A 19,387-nucleotide genomic window follows, 5' to 3' on the forward strand; every position below is an offset into this window, starting at 1 on the left:
AAGTCAGATATGGCAGAAAAAGTAGAGCGTACCGGTTGGAGAGAGGAGCTGTGGTCTGAAATTAACTGCATGGTATCGGGGGTCTGCCATTTGCAACCGAGGTTGGTCCATTAAGTCAATTAAGGTTGTGACAGCACCAACACACGAGAGAAAATCAGCGACCACATTGTCCGCTCCTCAGATGTAGCGAATGTCATTTGTAAATTGCAAGATGTAATCGATGTGACGAAAGCGCCGTGGGGGCGGATCAGCCGCAGGATTTTTTATGGCAGGAACCAACGGCTTATGATCAGTGAGCACATAGAAATCTCGTCCCTCAACATCGGTTTTGAAGTGTCTTATGGCCTCGTAAACTACAAGTAATTCTCTGTCGAATGCTGAGTATTTCTTCTGCGCGTTGTTTAGCTTTTTTGAGAAAAACTGCAGGGGGGTCGTAACATCATTGTATGTCTGACTCAGTAGTGCGCCGATAGCATTGTCACTAGTGTCAGTAGTGATAAACATTGTGGCGTCCACCCGTGGGTGTGCAATAGTGACAGTGGAGGCCAACAGCTGTTTGAGTTCATTAAATGCCTTGTCCATGTCTGGTGTCCATGGTACCTGGCGGGTGCCAGAAGTTTGTGGGCCAGCGAGAGCATCTGTGAGAGGAGCCTGCACTGCAGAAGCGGCTGGCAAATGTTTCCGGTAATAATTAACTGTTCCAATGAACCTGCGTAATTCCCTATAGGTCTGAGGGTATAGCATCTCGAGAACAGGCTTGATCTTGTCCAGTGGTGGTGTCAGACCGTCCGATGACACAACATAACTTAGGAATGTGACGGGTGACTGGTGCAATTGAGTCTTTTTATTGTTCAGTTCAATACCAGCGGCTGCTAAAATATCTGTCACAACTTGAACACGCTCCTCACTCTGTTCCAAAGTAGAAGCAAAAACCAATATGTTGTCCATGTATACGAAACAAAAGTCTAGATGGGATAAAGTTTGATTGATGAAATGCTGCCACGTTTTGGGGGCGTTTTTCAACCCAAATGACATAAATTTGTATTGGAACAGCCCGAAGGGAGTGGTTATGGCAGTCTTTTCAATATCCTCCAGAGCCATAGGAATCTGATGAAATGCATGCTTACAGTCCAAAACAGAGAAGTACTTTGCACCTGTGAGCGCATGATTGAAGTCTGCAATGTGTGGGACCGGATATTTATCAATGATGGTGCGGGCATTTAAACGCCTATAGTCTCCAACCATATGCCAAGTACCGTCTTTCTTTTGGTCAAACAGGATAGGACTAGCCCAGCAACTGGAAGAAGGTTCAATTATTCCCTTTTCTAACAGATTGTCCAATTGTTCTTTTGCAATTTTCATAAATTCCAGGTTGAGGCGGCGTGGGCGTTGCGATATGGGCGGCCCATCGGTTAGACGTAACCGATGAACTGTGCCATTAGTGACTATTGCAATACGTGGCGCGGCACGACAGTCAGATGTCCGTGAAGCGGAGCAGGCAGTGGCGGACGGGCCAAGCTGTGGCGCTGAGGGCACGGAAGTACAGGTGTGCCACCCGCTCGTAGGCTGTGTAAAGGCCGCACACATGTTAACATGGGCGAGGTTGGTACACTGGTTCTTGGTAGCGGGCCGTGCCGCTACGAGCGCTGTAGACATGAGTGGGCGTGGCCGAACAGCAGATGGCCGTAGTTCATTGCCACGAGCTTGGCAAGTTAATTGTCCATTCGGAACGCAAGGACCATGAGCACTCGGGCATACCCTATCATTACAGAAGGGGGTGCTGACACAGTTTACAGAGTTCACAACATTGTCGTTAACATGCGCGGGCATGGGAACACCAGATTGGCATGGACTGACCTTGTCTGTAGCCGACGAGTTGTCTGCTTGTAGTGCCGCGAGGCGTTGTTGTGTGGAGGCCAACTCGTGGTGTATGTCGCGGAGATGCAGCAGCATTTCCGTACGTTCCATCCGCAACTTCAAAGACTTGGCGCACTCCACTAGCCACTTGTTTGTCCAAGATTGCAGCTCCAAGGATAGGTTTACACACTTCTTAGCACAGCACACATGTTTGGTGTTAGCTGAACTGTCACTCGGCGAAGCAAAAGGAATATGTTTGTTAAGGGGGGGGGGGGGGGGGGGGGTAAAACACAGTACACAGTATTTTGCACAAAATCTAGTGACAACTGATAGTGCTTGAGGAAATCAATTCTGAGAATAGGTTCTTCAATTGTTGACACTAGAAACATCCACTCCAGCTTGCACTCGGGCAAAAGTTTCACTGTATACAAAGTGGAACCCGAACACTGTAGGGTAGACAAGTTCACTGCACAAAGTACTGTTTTGTGTGGTTGCACTTTATTGGTTGCTAGGCGAACCCGCAGCAAAGAGACGTCTGCGCCAGTGTCTACCAGAAAACATACAACTGATTGTAAATTGTGAGCATAGACTCGACCACACTTACTGTTATTGTCCGAAACGGAGTGCAACGTGGGATGGTGCCCATTGTTTACATCGCAGGAGGTGGCACCGTAGCCTACCTGCGGTTGATTTTTGGGTAAGAACACGGTGACTGGCATTTGCGAGCTTGCTCCCCAAATCTCACGTGGAAGAAACAGTAAGGTTGGGCGGGCTTGTGCTCCTGTGGGTAGTTGCTAGGTGACGGAGTATGTGCCCCAGAGTCTTCCACAGAGGCCGATGCACTGTCGTTGCGGGGAGTTGAAGGTGCAGGCAGGGTGGCTAGTTTAAAAAACTTGTTATTAGCAGCACCAGACAAGGGCGTGGTGTCAGAAAGCGTCTTAGTGCGGTCACGTCCAGAATGCAGTGCACGGAGCTCACGTTGCGTGGTGGAGTATGCTCTGTCGGCGGTGCGTAAACGTTCATTTACTGGCCTATCTTCATATGCAGAGATTGCAGTCTGGACAGGCAAAGGCAGCTTTTCAGTCCAGATTTCTGCGAGCGTGTCATCAGGCATAACTTTCTCATCGACGAGAAGACGGATGCACCGCCACAGCTGGGACGGAGACCTGTCGCCGAGACGCTCTTCGTAGATGAGCTGTCGCTTATTTTCTCTCCTGGTTTTAGAGACGCGCTCCAGTATCGTCTGTTTTGCCACAGCATACTTCCCTGCTAGGGGGGGGTGCTTTGACCAGATCGTAAATTAAATCGACGCGGTCGTGAAGATGGTTCATGAGGCAGGCAAAGCGTGCGTCGTCATCCAAAGCACAGACATTGAATGTTTGCTCAACCAGGTTAAACCAGAACTCCAGGTGAGCGGGTTTGAAGTCTGGTAATTTCGGCAGATTCGGCACTGCAGCCACTGCAGAGGTGCGCCTATTACTTCGGATGGAAGTAGAGCATGCATAAGATTGCGAGTCCGAATTATTGGCGTCCCGTAATGCGGGAATCGTGAAATTCACTTGACGCCGGGGGGCGGCTGAGAAGCGACGGACGCTCGAACGGTGTGAGGATCGTAGTCAAAATGTGCATTCTCATTGACGTGGTATCTCGGAGAGAAGCCACAAGTACTTAAGTACGCCGGTGAATGTCTGTTATGCACACAGTATTCACTCGACTGTGAGTGGTGGGGCTGGTTGTAGATGTCGGAGTAATTACTGTCCAGCACAGACTTGTTGACTTGATTAGAAGCAACACAAGGATCCCACACACGTCCACTAGGATGCACACTCGGTGTGATATTTGCTGTTTGGCGAGCATTGAACACCTGTTAACTAGCCGGCGCGGAAGGATACACACGTGGCGGGAACTGATTCGAGTTTGAATTTACTACTGGATTTTCCAAAGTAGCACAACCTCGCTCGACGCCACGAACTGTATTGAATTGTGTGTTCGACACAGGAGTAGTAATGTTCCGACCAACACTCTGTGGAGCACACGTGGGAAGGTCCAGGCTAACAAAGCCAGAGTCCACGACCGTTGGCGGTTGGAAGAAACTGGCGGCACTCGATGAATCCCACTGCATGTTCTGGCTGAAGGATTCCGAAGATTCTTGCGGCATGTCCACTATGACGGCAGGAGTGCTGGAGAGATGTTGCTGGAATCCGGGCGGCAGTGAATGCTGAAAGGCCATTGTCTGGAGCGGAACAAAGGCCCTCACGATCGCGGAGAAACCCGACGCGGTAGGCACGTAAATAACCTTCGGGCAGTAACTCGGACGCGTATTACACAAAAATGGGGTCACCAGTGAGGAAATATACAATAGTTGTAGGTAAACAACCAGAATTCACTCAGATACAGATTTATTCACACTTAGCTTCTACACAGATACAAGTCCGGAGGCTAACTGCCGTTAGCGTCCAACATCCTCTCCAAAGCCCTCTCCCCAAAGATAGCACACTTACGCACAGAACAAATATCGATATTTATGGCGCTCTACGCCACACAGGCATTCATCAATGCAGGAGGACGTGCTATTGGGTATTAGAGGTACAGGTGTGTACAGCAATCTGGACCACCACACTCTAAAAAGGTCTCACTGTATGGTGGTGCAACATGCAATGTGCGGTTTTCATGAGCAATAAAAAGAGCGGAATCGAGGTGATGCAAAACTTTTTTTGATGTATTTATCTGCTTTATTGATTTCAGACATTATAAATTTATTTTTTATTTTTTAATCACTTTCATTAATATAGTACAGTATTTCTTGTAATATGAAGTGAGTCCTAGTTCTGTTTTTGTCCTAATCATTTGAAACAACTACTTTTTCCTTGCACATGATAATTTGCTCCTATTGTAAGGCAGGGCTTTTTTAAGGTCTTATTATTACCATACTTTATTGTTTTCTTGGGAAAGCAACTGTTAAAGATTGATAGAAAGCTACCTATAGATACATTAAGTTGGGAGTTGACATCTGTTACAGTATACACATCTTTCCAGTCTGCTTCCTGTAAGGCTACCTTGAAACTTCCTATTATCTGTTCACTACTCTGATTTTCATGACAGTTCTTTAGTATTGTTAGGTATGCATCATGGTCAGAGATACTAGATAAACATTTAAATCATTAATTAACTGTTCACCTACAGAAATGTCGTATATTAGTGTACTGCTTTCCCGTGTAATTCTGGAGCGAAAATTAACAACAGAATACATATTGTAAGTGTTAGGTGACATTTCCAAATTGCTCCTTTTGTGAGAAACTTTAACGAAATTTATCTTAAAATATCCACAAACTATTATTTGCTCCCTTTTGTCTGATAGGTGGCATAATAGGCACAAATTTTTGTAAGAATTTGCTAAAGTTTCTCCGTTGGCATTCTGTATACTATAACACCTATAAATGACTTTTCCAGTAGGAACAGCTTACAAGCACAAGATTCCCTATTGTTGGTCTAGGTAGAAATTGCTTGGGTTGCCGTGTGTGCTAATGTAACCATTTCCAGGATGAGGAGGTATGCCAGTCCCAGATCGAAACAATCCAGAGGAGTAGCAGCAAGCAGTTGGTGGGCTGGCCAGCCTGGATATGGTTTTTAGGCAGTTTTTCACATCCCACTATGTGAATACCAGGCTGGTTCCCATTGTCCATCTCAGATACACACTACACCCACATAGAACACTTTCTCACACTTCGACACAGCATTTACTCTGTATACTGACAGATTGGGTACACTGCTTCTGTCCCGAGGGTAAGGAGAGGGGGATAATAAATTGATGACCTTAGCTCTTTGGTCTCCTTAAATACTTATTCAGCATCAGCAGCAGGTAGAAATGATTAGCAACAATATATTTCAACTTCATTTTTATCTTTTTACATCCACGATAACTCCTCCTTTCTTCATATTTTCCCTGCAGAAATTGTCTGCCAGTTTATAGTCCTCTCCATTTAATCAAGTGATTCTTGTATTTGTGTGGTGCTCAGACAGATATACAGTGGAACTTTGATTTTATGTTCTCCGATTTTATGTTTTTCAGATTCTACATCATAAATTGGTAGCTCCTCTGGAAAACCCATAAGATCAATACTAAAAATTCCCGAACTCTACATTTCGTCCTAGTAAGGTTTATGTTGATTCTAAGTTCTTACTCAAAATCTCACTAGAATTCATTTGGTTTATTTCTGTTGACATTTGATATCACTGAACAAGCTATAAGTGGCACAAAAGACAGATGGTTTGCACCACAGGTGGTGGTGGAGTTAAGAGATATTTTAGGCCATTTTGGAGAGGGGTGGCAAGAGAGAGGAAATGCTGACATAATCCACATTTGGTGTTGCCAACACAACCTGCAACATTTAACTTCATTGCTCAGTTATGGTACAACTATCGCTATGTTGCAGCAGTAGTGGAAAAACAAGACAGATGACATGAAATGTTCTGGACCAAGCCAGTACGTAACGAAGGGGCTCCGCCATCACCTTTTTTTGTGCCATCTTTTTGCATATATTTCTGATGTACTATATTCAGCAACAATATCAATCATCAACCTTTTAAATTCAGACACTGAGTCTCAAAGAATATGCTGGTCATAATCAAGGAAATGTCACCATTTATTGGCTGGCAACTTGTTAAGCACCCAATAACAGTGCAGCCACCAAGCCACACTAACACACATAAAATGAGCTTGCCTACTGCAAATGTGGGTAGGGGGAGTGACCCTTCAACAACAGGAGTGCAGGTAGGGATGAAATCATTTTGTGAAGCGCTGAAAATATACTTTCATGCAGATGATGTGCTATGACAGAGATGTCACATGGAAATAGAACAATCAGTAGCATATTTTAAAGACTTTCGCTTTCAAATCGGATGTGGTACAGTAGCAACAACTACAAACACTACTCATGCATAGACTTTGCACTGTACTCACCACATACAGTAGACAATAAGGACTGGCAGGAGTGAGACAGGGCATGAAGTGAAGCTGTAGCACCTGAGCTTTCTTTCAAATTTATATTTTACACAGTTTAAAGAGATTCAATGAACTGACTTCTAATAAGCTTGTCACATCATTTTTTCATGGCGCTGTTTCTCTCATCAAGCCTCAAATAACACTTTAATGGTGGTGAGCATATGAAGTGTGGCTTGTAAGAAAAGCATTAAGCAATAACAGCAATGGTGACAAAGTTCGTCATTAATAATATGTCTACATTTATGCTCATTGTTTAAGTGCTTAGCTCCTGCAATGTTTTTGGTTTAATTCAACATGTTCACCAATTTTTACTTTTTTCTGGGTGAAAACAAAGGATGATCTCTTAAATGCGTGTTTTCAACATATAATTTGTGGTCATATAGCATGTCAGAAAAAGGCTTGATACCTTGTACCCAGATAGAAATTTCATTTTTTTGATGAGTGTTTACTTACTACATACCTGTGACTTTTTTAAAGAACTGATGAAATTCATTACCACAAATTATGGTATAAATATTGTATTGTATGTTTAATTTCATTCACTTAGACAGCTTTTGTAACATGTATTGGAGAGGATTGCGATTTTTAATCATATATGCCATTTACATACATTTCTGATTGTATTTTGGGGGTTTTAAAGTTTTCCCTGGTTTTGCATTTTCCTCAGCTTTGCTTTTTTCATGTCTGGACTGCATGACTTGGAGCCTGAAAGACTTACTAGTGGCCAACTCCTTCTACTCCTTTGACGAATTTTTTAATAGAAACAAATGATGTATTGTATATATTCATACTATTAGTATCATTATTTCAGCTTTAAAATAAAAAAAAAGTGACATGTTCCACATCCACGAGGATCTCCTCAACACGAATCTATGGAACAAAAAACTAATCTAATCTAATGAAAACATAAAACAGGGCTTTCACTATAATACATTAACTTTCTTCCAAAGTTCCAGATCATGTAAACTGATAAGACATTCGTTAACTTTGTTTTTTAGTCCCCTAATATTGTGATGCATGATCATAAGGTTATTCAGACTGGTGATATTGCTGCTTTGGACTCTTGATGTGGGATATGTGGTCTAAAAATGGAAGGAATTTGTTGTTTCTGAGGATCTGTGATAGCAAATGTCAGCAAAACTTGCTCTTCAAGTAACTGAAAGTTAGAAAAATAAACACATCAACTTCTAAACATATGTAACATATTTTTTACCAAGTCATTTCTAGGGTAAGAAACTGCTAAAAAAGAATGTACCTGTTGCACAAAACTGGAGGAGGCATTCTGTCACAGTATGTACATATTTCCAGGCAGCTTCCTGTAAAAACATTTTCAGAAGGTGACTGCCCCCAGCTGTTAAGTAATATATAAAATACATATTTGAACCATCAGCTGGTTTTATTTGAAACCCAAGTTCTCCCGATTTCAGTCTTGGACGATCTTCACGGATGAAGGGTTAAAATGTTTTAAGCTGCCATATTGCATTAGCCATTACTTAAAATGTGTATGCCATGAATGTAAACATATGACACAGAACTTTAAAAGCAAACATCTGAATACTAAATGTATACAATGCAGTACTGCACATGCTCATCTGTCAAAGCACTGTACAACACAAATCTAAGTAGGCCCAGGTAAACAGCAGTGGCAGTGATAGTTCACTTCTAGAGCCAAAGTTGAATAATAGCAACTGCCAACAAGCAGTCTTGCATTTGCTCTCCACAAAAGTTCATGTGACCAGTCTGCAATATCAGTGGTGTTCCTGCCACAGGCATCCTCGCCAGATGTAGGCAATGTTAAAAATATTTATATGTCCATATCTTTCATCAGCAGGTTTGGTGGGGTTAATAACGAAACAGTCTTACTTTTGGTGTAGGTTTCTGCTCCAGTATTGATTTATTTACTTGTAGTGATCACAACATTACTCGACAAGCTCATTTCAGCATTTTGCCATTATCAAGCGTATGCCTTAGCCGGTCCATGTTGCATCTTGGAGCATAAGTATCAGTTGTCTTTCTTTTATGTTATGATCACATTGTTTGTATGTACTTTAATTTGTCCAATCTCAGTAAAATTATTTTTAATAGCTTTCAAAAAGCTGTATAGAAATAATGTGACCATAGCATAAACGGAAGACAACCAGTATTTATGCTCCAAGATGCAATATGGACCATGTCATACAAGCTAAGATGTACACTTAATAATGGCACAGCATTGAAATGTGATCTTCATCTAACTTTATAATCATTAAAAATAAATGATTAGCACAGCAGAATCCTGTACCAAAAATGAAATATGTCATTCTTCAACCTCATGCATGCTGTGTGCCTACTAGAAAAGAAATTAAAGAAACAATGACGTATTGAAATTTATGGACCACAAATTTCTATCATTCTTGTCCACATTTGCAGTAAACATAACACTCACTAATAAATAACCAAATAGAGATGCAAGGAATTTACTTGAGCTAACGCTACATGCCCCACCACCAGGCAATAGTTCAAACAAACAAAAAATGCAAACCCTGTTGTTGTTGTGGTTGTTGTGGTCTTCAGTCCTGAGACTGGTTTGATGCAACTCTCCATGCTACTCTATCCTGTGCAAGGTTCTTCATCTCCCAGTACCTACTGCACCCTACATCCTTCTGAATCTGCTTAGTTTATTCATCTCTTGGTCTCCCTCTACGATTTTTACCCTCCACGCTGCCCTCCAATACTAAATTGGTGATCCCTCGATGTCTCAGAACATGTCCTACCAACCGATCCCTTCTTCTAGTCAAGTTGTGCCACAAGCTCCTCTTCTCCCCAATTCTATTCAATACCTCCTCATTAGCTATGTGATCTACCCATCTAATCTTCAGCATTCTTCTGTAGCACCACATCTCGAAATCTTCTATTCTCTTCTTGGCTAAACTATTTAGCGTCCATGTTTCACTTCCATACATGGCTACACTCCATACAAATACTTTCAGAAACGACTTCCTGACATTTAAATCTATACTCGATGTTAACAAATTTCTCTTCTTCAGAAACGCTTTCCTTGCCATTGCCAGTCTACATTTTATATCCTCTCTACTTCGACCATCATCAGTTTTTTGCTCCCCAAATAGCAAAACTCCTTTACTACTTTAGGTGTCTCATTTCCTAAAGTAATACCCTCAGCATCACCCGATTTAATTTGACTACATTCCATGATCCTCATTTTGCTTTTGTTGATGTTCATCTTATACCCTCCTTTCAAGACACTGTCCATTCCGTTCAACTGCTCTTCCAAGTCCTTTGCTGTCTCTGACAGAATTACAATGTCATCGGCAAACCTCAAAGTTTTTATTTTTTCTCCATGGATTTTAATACCTACTCCAAACTTTTCCTTTGTTTCCTTTATTGCTTGCTCAATATACAGATTGAATAACATCGGGGATAGGCTACAACCCTGTCTCACTCCCTTCCCAACCACTGCTTCCCTTTCATACTCCTCAACTTGTATGACTGCCATCTGCTTTCTGTACAAATTGTAAAAAGAATTGCAAACCCTAAGAAGTGTAAAAAATTCAACTGGTCCCTAAACAGTGGAAATTCTGTTAGCTATGATGGCATTTCTAACAGAATACAGAAATCTTACACTGCCTTGATTTGCTAACACCAAACTAACTGTCATTAGAAATAGGCCTAATATTCTCACAGAAACACATTACAGGTTTCAAAAGCGTAGCAGGTACTCATTATGGTACAACTAATTACAAGAATCTGTGAAAGCATGTACTGGAGACTCAATTCAAGCAGAAGAAAAATCACTTCTTACATACAAATGTCTGTATTCACTGAAAGAATTATTAGCTCCTTAATAAAGCCAAATTGTACTGAACAGAACAAACTGCAAGTTATCAAAAGATGTAGATTTTTTCTAAGCAAGTAAAGAACGTATAGAAGTAGCTGCATAGTGTGAAATAATATACAGCAGAAACTGTAATCCAGAAGCATATATAAACCTTTCCAAATAAGCATAGAAACAATTATAATCAAGTAGGTAATTTGTCAGAATAGTTGTACTTATATAATTCATTTAAGTATTAAACATTGTAGATAAATATAATATGTATTAACCTTTGTACATAAGTTGATGCATCAAATGTCATCATTTGATGACTATTGGTGCAGACAAAAAAATGTAAATAAACAGGAGTAAATAAATCTTTGTAGTCAGTCAGGGACTCAGAGCATATTTCCTCAGTGACTTAAATATGTAGTAGTAACAGCCATATGTAAAACTGAAGATAAGTAGATCCACCTATTATTACAGACCCATTTTGCTCCAGTCTTTTAAAAATTTCTTGAAAATGCTGCCCAATTTCCGAGTGGAAATTGTTAACTGGTTTTCAGTTCTGCTTTTGTAAAGGATCATCTATGTAGAAAGCCATATACGACCTTACAAATCAAAGTGTGTGAGCTCTACCTGAGAAAAATTGTCTTTTTGATATAATCTGTGACCTTGCCAAAGACTTTGAGGGTGTGGACTAGAAAAGTCTGCTTGGCAGACTAAAATGTTGTGGCATTAATGACATCCCCATTGTATGGTTGAAGTGCTGCTTTCATAGCGAAAAGCAGAGAGTCATATTGGTAGATTGTCACAGGAATGAAACTAAACTTAGAATAAGGGAACATAACATGTGAAGTCCTACAAGGCTCAGTACTGGGTCTGCTCTTATTTTTGACGTGCATAAATTATCTTCCAGTGGCTTTAAAGTATGGTTCAAAAACTGCAATGTTTGCTGATGGCGTCAGCCTTCCAATCAGGGTTGTGAACTCAACCTTATTGGATACAGCTTTGATAATAGCTGAGTAGGTGTAAATAGCCGAATCCCCTCATGGTGGACAGTGTCAATGATCCACAAATAAGAGTGCTTCATTGACCCATACAGCATGCACACGTATTCCAGCCGTGAACACACAGAAGCCCTATAAAACTGGAAGAGACGTGCCATGTCTTCTCCCCAAGACCTGTGGCTAAGGCACTTGATGATGTTCAGTGCCTTTAGGGATCCGGCTTTCAGGTCTCTCTGGTGTGACAACCACGACAATCTGGAGTAAAAAGTGAGGCCCAGAAACCTCACTGTGTCTCCAAACTGTCGTATGGTGTCCCCCATATGCAAGGTAGGTAAATTAAAAATATGCTGAGAGCTATTAAAACGAACACATACACATTTATCTGCAGAACACTGAAAACCTGTCTTTGCAGGCCACTCGTACTGCCACACTGTAGCTTGCAACTGGTGGCTCGCTGTTGCAACACTGGAGGAGGAACCAAAAACAGCAAAATCGTCCACAAATAAGGAGCATTGTACAGGACTCCTTACCATAGACATGATATTGTTGATGGCTATGGCAAAGAGGGTAACACTTAAAACACTGCCCTGAGGGACACGCTCTCCTGTTCAGATTGATCTGACAGCAAGACACCAACTTGGGTCCTAAAAGACTGGCAAGACAGGAAATGAGCGTTTGGCATCGTTGGCTGGGAGGCCCCTTGAGGGGCAGGCCCAGCCGCCTTGGTGCAAGTCATATTACATTTGACAACCAGACCTGACGATGGTTAATGTTTCATTCGAGTGTCTTTCCTATGCACTCATTAAGGCAATACTCCTGTAACTGCTGGGAGATGTACGGTCCTTTCCTAGTTTCAGGAGAGATATCAGAACCGCCTCCCTCCATGAGTTCGGGAAGTTGTAGTATTTGCAAAATGTTTGGCCGGCATCTGAGCAATGTCTCTGGGCGTCATTTGGACATGTCCCTGTTTCAGCACTGCTGCTATTGGTAAATGGCTGTGTTTACCAGATATTCTCTGGATGGCTTCTCATACTTTTGTAGAACAAGTGGAACTGTTGATGGACTCCAGGAACTCTTGTGACTTTTTTTGTCCTCCTTAATGATGCCATGGGCCTTGGCTCTCATGATTTGGAAGGCTGTGAGGTTGTCTGCTGTTGGGCAGCATTTGAACAGTCAAAGAGCCACACGCCTGTCCTGGATGGCTGAATGGCATTCTTCGGTCCACTAAGGTATAAGTCGCCTCCTAAGAGGGCCGAAATATTTTGGTATGGATAGGTCAGCAGCATGATGGATCACGTGCATGATGTGGTCCGCCCATTCCTGGATGGCATCACAGTGTTCAAACACAGCCAAGTGGCTGAACAGTACGCAGTTATCCACACCAATAATCCATGTTGTTGGCCTCTTTTCCAGCAATGCTCCACCAGTAGGTGAATGAGGATTGGGAAGCGCTCACTGGAATGAAGGTTATCAGTGACTTCCCAGTGAACAGAGTCAGCGAGGGCTGGAGAGCAGAAAGATAGGTCGAGAGATAGGTTGATGGCTGAGAATGACCCAGTAGCAGTGCAGAAGTGAGACAGAGTACCAGTGTTTAGGATGCACAGCTCTTTGAGATGTCTGGAGGCTCTCCAAACTCAACCCCAAGGGCAAGTAGAGGTTGAGCCCCCAGGGCATGATGGGCATTGATCTCCCAGGAGGAGAAACAGTCTGGGGAGTTGTTCCATAAGACCTATGAGAGTCTCAGAGTCTACTGCATCCAGTGGAGGTAAATAAAGAGAGCAAACTGTAAGCCTCCAATGTGCATGAATTTCAACAGCCACTGCTTGCAGGTCAGCATTCAGGGGGAGCAGAGCAAAGGAGTGGTGCCCATTATTGACAAACATGGCAACCCCTCCTATGGCCAGTCAGGTCATCCTTGTGATATAGCATATAACCCTGTATTACATGCGCATCAGGTGCTTTGAAATGTGTTTCCTGTAAACACAAGCACTGGGGACACTGCTGTGTTATTGAGCTTCAGTTCCTCCACATGTGTCCTGAATCCATTCATATTCCACTGTAGAATGGGAGTCATATATCAGGGTGATAGTTCTTTCATCCTGACTTCTGCTAGGGAGGGGAGCCCACAATGGATGGAAGCTCAGTTTTGAGGCAAGTTTATTGCCCCAGTCTGACATCAACATCGTAAGACCGCATACCTCCTGTCTCCTTCGGAGGGTCATTCTTTACCTTTGATTTCAATTTTTTGGTCTGAGGCAGCTTTGGATCCACAACCTCAGAAGTGGTAGTGGGTGTAGCAGTGCTGGGCGGTGCACAACACTTGACCTGTGGAAGAGCAGGAAGGTCCATGATGTCAGCAAGCGTGGCCTTTTCTGAAGTTCAGGAGGGAGGGACAGGCTTCAAAGGAACTGCAGCAGCACATGTGCATTGACAAATGCAGGTGCTAGTGCTGACAGTAACAACATCTGTTTGTGTAGCGGCATCAGTTTTCAGGAGTGGCTGTTTCAGAATGGAAGAAAAGGAGGCAGCGAACAGGGGTAGCTGATGGACTTATAAAACTTCTTAGCTTTACCATACAGGATGCACTTTGTCGTTTTGATCTCTTGGATCTTCTGTTCCTCAAGGAAAACTCTGCAGTATGCTCCACACAGGGTGATGCCCAAAGCAGTTGACACACTTTGGAGGAGAGGAGCAACCAACTCCGTCATGGGCGGCTTTACCACATTTGCTACAAGTGGCTTCTCCTTTACAGTCAAGAGAAGTGTGCCCATAGTGCTGGCATTTAAAACACCATATTGGATTTGGGTAATAAGGTCGTACACTTAGGCGTAGGAAACCTGTCTTCCCATGCTCTGGTAGTTTAGTGCTGTTAAGAGTAAGGGTAAAGGAGTTTGATTTTACAAGATCACCATCCAACTTTTTCATAACATATTGCAGGTTGACAATGGCTTCCTGGGACCATTCTGCTTCCAGTTTTCTTGGGGAATGTCAATTAGATTCCTGCAAGTCACAACACCTTTGCTGTAGTTCAAGATGTTGTACAATTCAGTGTCTGTCGCATACTCCCTGAGGCACTGAGCTTTCTGAAGGGAGCTAGATGTTTAAACTAACAGGGCCCCATTGTGCAAGTGCTTAACAGATTTTAAGGTGCCAGCAATGCCTTGTAAGTCTTTCTGTATGTAAAACAGTGAAACTTTTTCAAAACTATCCTCTCTTCTTTTAACAATAAGAAACACATTCTGCGGAACAGCATGCATTCTGTTACTACTGACTGAATCAGGAGGACTCGCTACATGAGCCCTCTTGTTAGACTGGGTGTTGGTATCCAGTGGCCCATCCTTTCCACTGGGAGGGGGTACAAAAAATTTAGGAAATTAGGGTCCACTCAGACAGAGCCCTGAATGCCCGAGTAAGCCTTATACAGCTGAGGTGTGGCATTTTCCCCAGAGGTTGCCTGCTAAGGATTGTTCCACCTCAACAGCCATGCATCCCACCAGTGCCCAGCACACCTTGAGATTGAGGGCTTCTTTATACCGGTTTATTCTGTTCTTGCGATTCAGGCGGTCAAGCCAAGATCCTCTTTCCCTGAGATACAGAACGTACCACAGCCGTGCTGCACAGTGGTTGCTGAAGCATGCCCGGAGCTTACAGTGACAGGGGTCTGGCGGCACTTGCCAGTCCCTAGCTCAGGACCCCCGGGGTCGCCAAGCCCATACCCAGCAAATGAATGCTGAGCCCTTGAGGGCACACTGAACAGAAGCTATATTGAAAAATAGTTTTTTGTAGCCAAAAGAGTGGGAAATAATTTTTTTGTATTTGAATCCTTAATAAAACCAACCTGCTTGCAGAAAAAAATATGTGTTAATTAACTTGATATTGCCATCTGTTCCTGAGAAAAACTGGTCTTAACAAGAGACCCTATCTTTTGACTGCCTTGACTTAAAACTTAAATTCTCTCACTGCCAAGGGACCACGGTCCTCAGCATTTGACATAAATTTCAACTTGATACCTCCACCCATTCCTTAGAAAAAGGGGTCTTTAAACAACGAAGGCTTCTGTTTTTTCCGACTGAAGTACTGAACTTTAAAAACACCAGTAGCTATTAAGTTAGCTATCACACAGTTTATGTCGAAGATGAAAGGAGGTTCTGCCTAAAAAATCAATTTACAGTCCACCAATTGCTGATTTGAATCCTTCAGCCACCTTTGATGTAAACATGTCAGTGTGGAATTCTCTTGAGCCCTTCTGACAGACCTATCTGTGGGCCACTGTCCTCTGTCATCAACCTGAAAATAATGGCTTTTTGCTGCCATCGGCACAGTGGTGAAATGGATATTTATGACAATGAGGTCTCATGCAGTTTTTGTGTATGAGAGCATTTCTTTTCATATAGTATGCAGGTCCTCTAAATACTATATTTAAGAACATAAGTACATTACATATTTCTGATAAATATTTATGTAGTTGATGTTCATTTATACCAGTATGTAAGCAGTTCAGTGACTATCAGGTACATAGACACAATTTAGTGAAAGTAAGACCCACCTACTTTGTATACTTAAAGAAAAGATACGAATTTTTTGGTGGTCATATCTGTATTTCTCATAAAATCAGCTTAAATCTGAATAGCATGTATTTTATTCTTTTACAGGTATGCTTGATGAAGAATCTCCTGATGAGAGTCCAGTGGGACGTTCATACAGTGTACAGTCACTGCCTGGCATGAATTCCACACCAAAGTCACATATTCAGCAACAAGGAATAGACAATCCCGCACTGGATACAGAACTTCCAAAACCTGTCAACTCTTTGCATACTGATTCACAGCTCTAGTAGAGCCCTTTGCTTTTTTAAAACTATCCTGACAAGATACTGTACAATAAAAACAGCATCACTGAAACTGTGTTACCATGGCCAAAGATGTTGTTCCTGGTGAAGCCAGCTGATGATGAGTCTTCAAGCAGACAATTATTCGAAGATACCAGACCCTAAGACCAAGTCAGTATCTTTACTTGTGCAGCAGCACTACACAAGTACAGTTAAGTGTGATAGAGACAATGTTTTTTCTTGCACAGTGCTAGGACCTACTCTCATTATCAAAGGTAATGGGCAGTCATGTATTGGAAATAACATTGGCAGAAACATCTGCGATAACTTAAGTTGAAAGAACACAATAAAACAAACTTTGTATAAATTACAATGAGTTTCTTGTGTTAGCACTTCATCGTAGCTGCGTGTTATTTTGTAGTAAATGGCTGCAGAGTGTACCAGCAGTAATGTACTTATTTACAACTTGATTTAGAATCTGCTGTATATGTTCCTTGTCAACAGTAGTAAGAAAATGGTGACATGAAATATGGAACAGAAAAACAGAAGAAGGAATGAGATGCATATGCAATCTCTTGACAACCAAAAACTAAAGATAATTATTTTGTGAAATATTTTTATGTAATTAATATGCAAGTGTTTTATAAGAAAGCAGAGTTTTGCTGTGAGACTACATGGTGCTAATAGCTCGTGCATCACAAAAAGTGAATACCAAATTGTTGACAGCACACTCATTTTAAAACAAAAAATGCACAATGGTTTATCATCTGTTGGTGTTTGATCATCCAATGGAAGGAAAAAATGTTTCAACTTCTTCATCCTGAAAAGCATGTAAAATGTCTTAATTGTAACTCTACATGGATAATTTTAGAATGAGTACCAAAGAACAGAAATTTAAGGGGCTTTTGTTCCCACAAATGGTTTACTACAAAAGCTAAATAGTATTGGACCCTGAGTATCAAGCTCTCAAGCTCTGAATTCTGTGTTTCTTCCTTTGAATGTAAAGGACTGAGAAGGGGGGAAAAAGATCTTACAATTTTTTTTTTCTTAACACAGTGTAAGAAAACTATAATCTGTTTACTGTAAAAAATTTTGCTGAACTGAGCTTCTCACACTGCCCTTTAATGAAAAGAAGACCATACACATCAAGGCACTTGAAGTTGCATAGCCATGATTGCAAAATCAGTTATGCTTATTATTTAATTGAGCTACTGCATTATTTTGAAACAGAAAAAATGTTTTGTACATCTGTTTGAATGAAGTCATAAGATAATGCCACATAAGGGTATTTACATATGAACTTCAGTGCTCTAAAACTGTGGTGTAATGTACTGTTTGCAAAGTAAATATTACAAAAAGGAAAATATTAGATAATAATTACGCATTGTGTTTCAACACACACTGGAAATTTGTTATTTATTTTGTTTGTATATAATTTCTTAGTTTCCATAATAATATTCTGGAGATCTGTAACTACCAACATTGCCAACTTTGCATATTCTCATTAGCCTCAAGAACAGTTTTTTAAATTTTATAACAATATTGTAACTATGTGAGATATCACGCTGAAATAAGTTCAGCAGAATGTATGACTTATGACAACCATTAATTGTTCTTAGTGGGATTCAGTAAGCTAGATTAATTATGAGGACAGTGGAATCAATTCTGTTCTTTTGTAATTGTCATATTTATTTTCATTCCATGAATGGCTTACTAAACCATAAGAACCTCATCAACTTAAAATAAAAATTAAAGGATGATTATTTCTACTTAGATCAGAGTTGTCACTTTATAGGGGCTGGTATTCAACTGTTGCTTGTTACATAATACTGCTGCCAATGTGATGCAACAGGCAGAGGATGAGAATTCTGATAAAAGAGTTAAAGAAGTGCGACAAATGCTTATAATGATTTTATGTGTTTTTTTTATTTTAATTTTTGTATGATTTAGTAGTTCACTAGCCTGTTTTTTGGGCCCCTAAATATAGAAGTATCAGTATTAGAAAATTGTGATATTTAGCACTCTCATACATTACTAAATGAAGTAACATGTTCAGGACAAATCTCTTCTTTAAAAGTGAAAGAAATTCTTCAGAGATGTATTAAGTACTTTGTTATCTGTAATGTCAATGAGCTATTCTAACTGGTATTTAATTCAATAAAATGTTACTATAAGAATGTGTGCATTATTTCTTAAAAGTACTCATTCTTTAAAACACAAATCACTATGAAACAAAATGAAAATACTGCTAATATTGTTAATTTTATGAAAGTTATTTGAACCATCAATGCCAATCTGCTCAACTAGTGTTAAACATTTGAATCAGTGGGGAAACTTTGTTGAATACAAGTGAATTTCATGTATAGTCTCTCAGAAAATGTTACTGAATTGAATTTTATCATTGTAGAGACAGAGATAATGTGATGCATGACAGGCTTTGAAGTAGTTACATTATACACATATATAACATATACGTATGCAACAAATTATTAATTTAATGTGACATTGCATATGACAATATATTACTAACGCAAATATTTGCAACATTACAAAAGATATACATTCTATTACTTCTCACCAGCATATCACACCCAAATTCTAGAAGTTCATCGTTAAATGTGTTACAATTGCACCTTTGCCTTCTCCAGAATTAAAAATTCATTATCTTCATAAGGACGTAGTTCTAACAGAAATCCTTTGACTTTTATTTTGAATTTTTGAGCTGGTAGCTCCCTGATACACTGAAATATGACATTGAAAAGTTTAACTGATCTGCTCACAAAGCACTTCTGTGTTTTTTGTAGTTATAGTGTAATGGTACCAAGTCATGTTTGTTCCTGGTACTGTACTTATGGCATGTGTCAAATTGCTGGTGTTTA

At 41.0% G+C, this 19,387-nt stretch overlaps 1 protein-coding gene across 1 annotated transcript in view; it reads left to right on the forward strand.

Moving 5' to 3' along the window:
* Positions 1-18,650, forward strand: part of LOC126198885 (uncharacterized) — a 314,084-nt gene extending 295,434 nt beyond the window's left edge. Inside the window, exon 5 of the mRNA XM_049935494.1 lies at positions 16,333-18,650. Coding sequence (XP_049791451.1) covers positions 16,333-16,514 — 182 coding nt within the window. The 3' untranslated portion in view covers positions 16,515-18,650. The remainder of the gene's footprint in view (positions 1-16,332) is intronic.
* Positions 18,651-19,387: the final 737 nt, after the last annotated feature.

The sequence above is a fragment of the Schistocerca nitens genome, chromosome 8 (assembly GCF_023898315.1).
Source record: "Schistocerca nitens isolate TAMUIC-IGC-003100 chromosome 8, iqSchNite1.1, whole genome shotgun sequence".
In the NCBI taxonomy this organism is placed as follows: Eukaryota; Metazoa; Arthropoda; class Insecta; order Orthoptera; family Acrididae; genus Schistocerca; species Schistocerca nitens.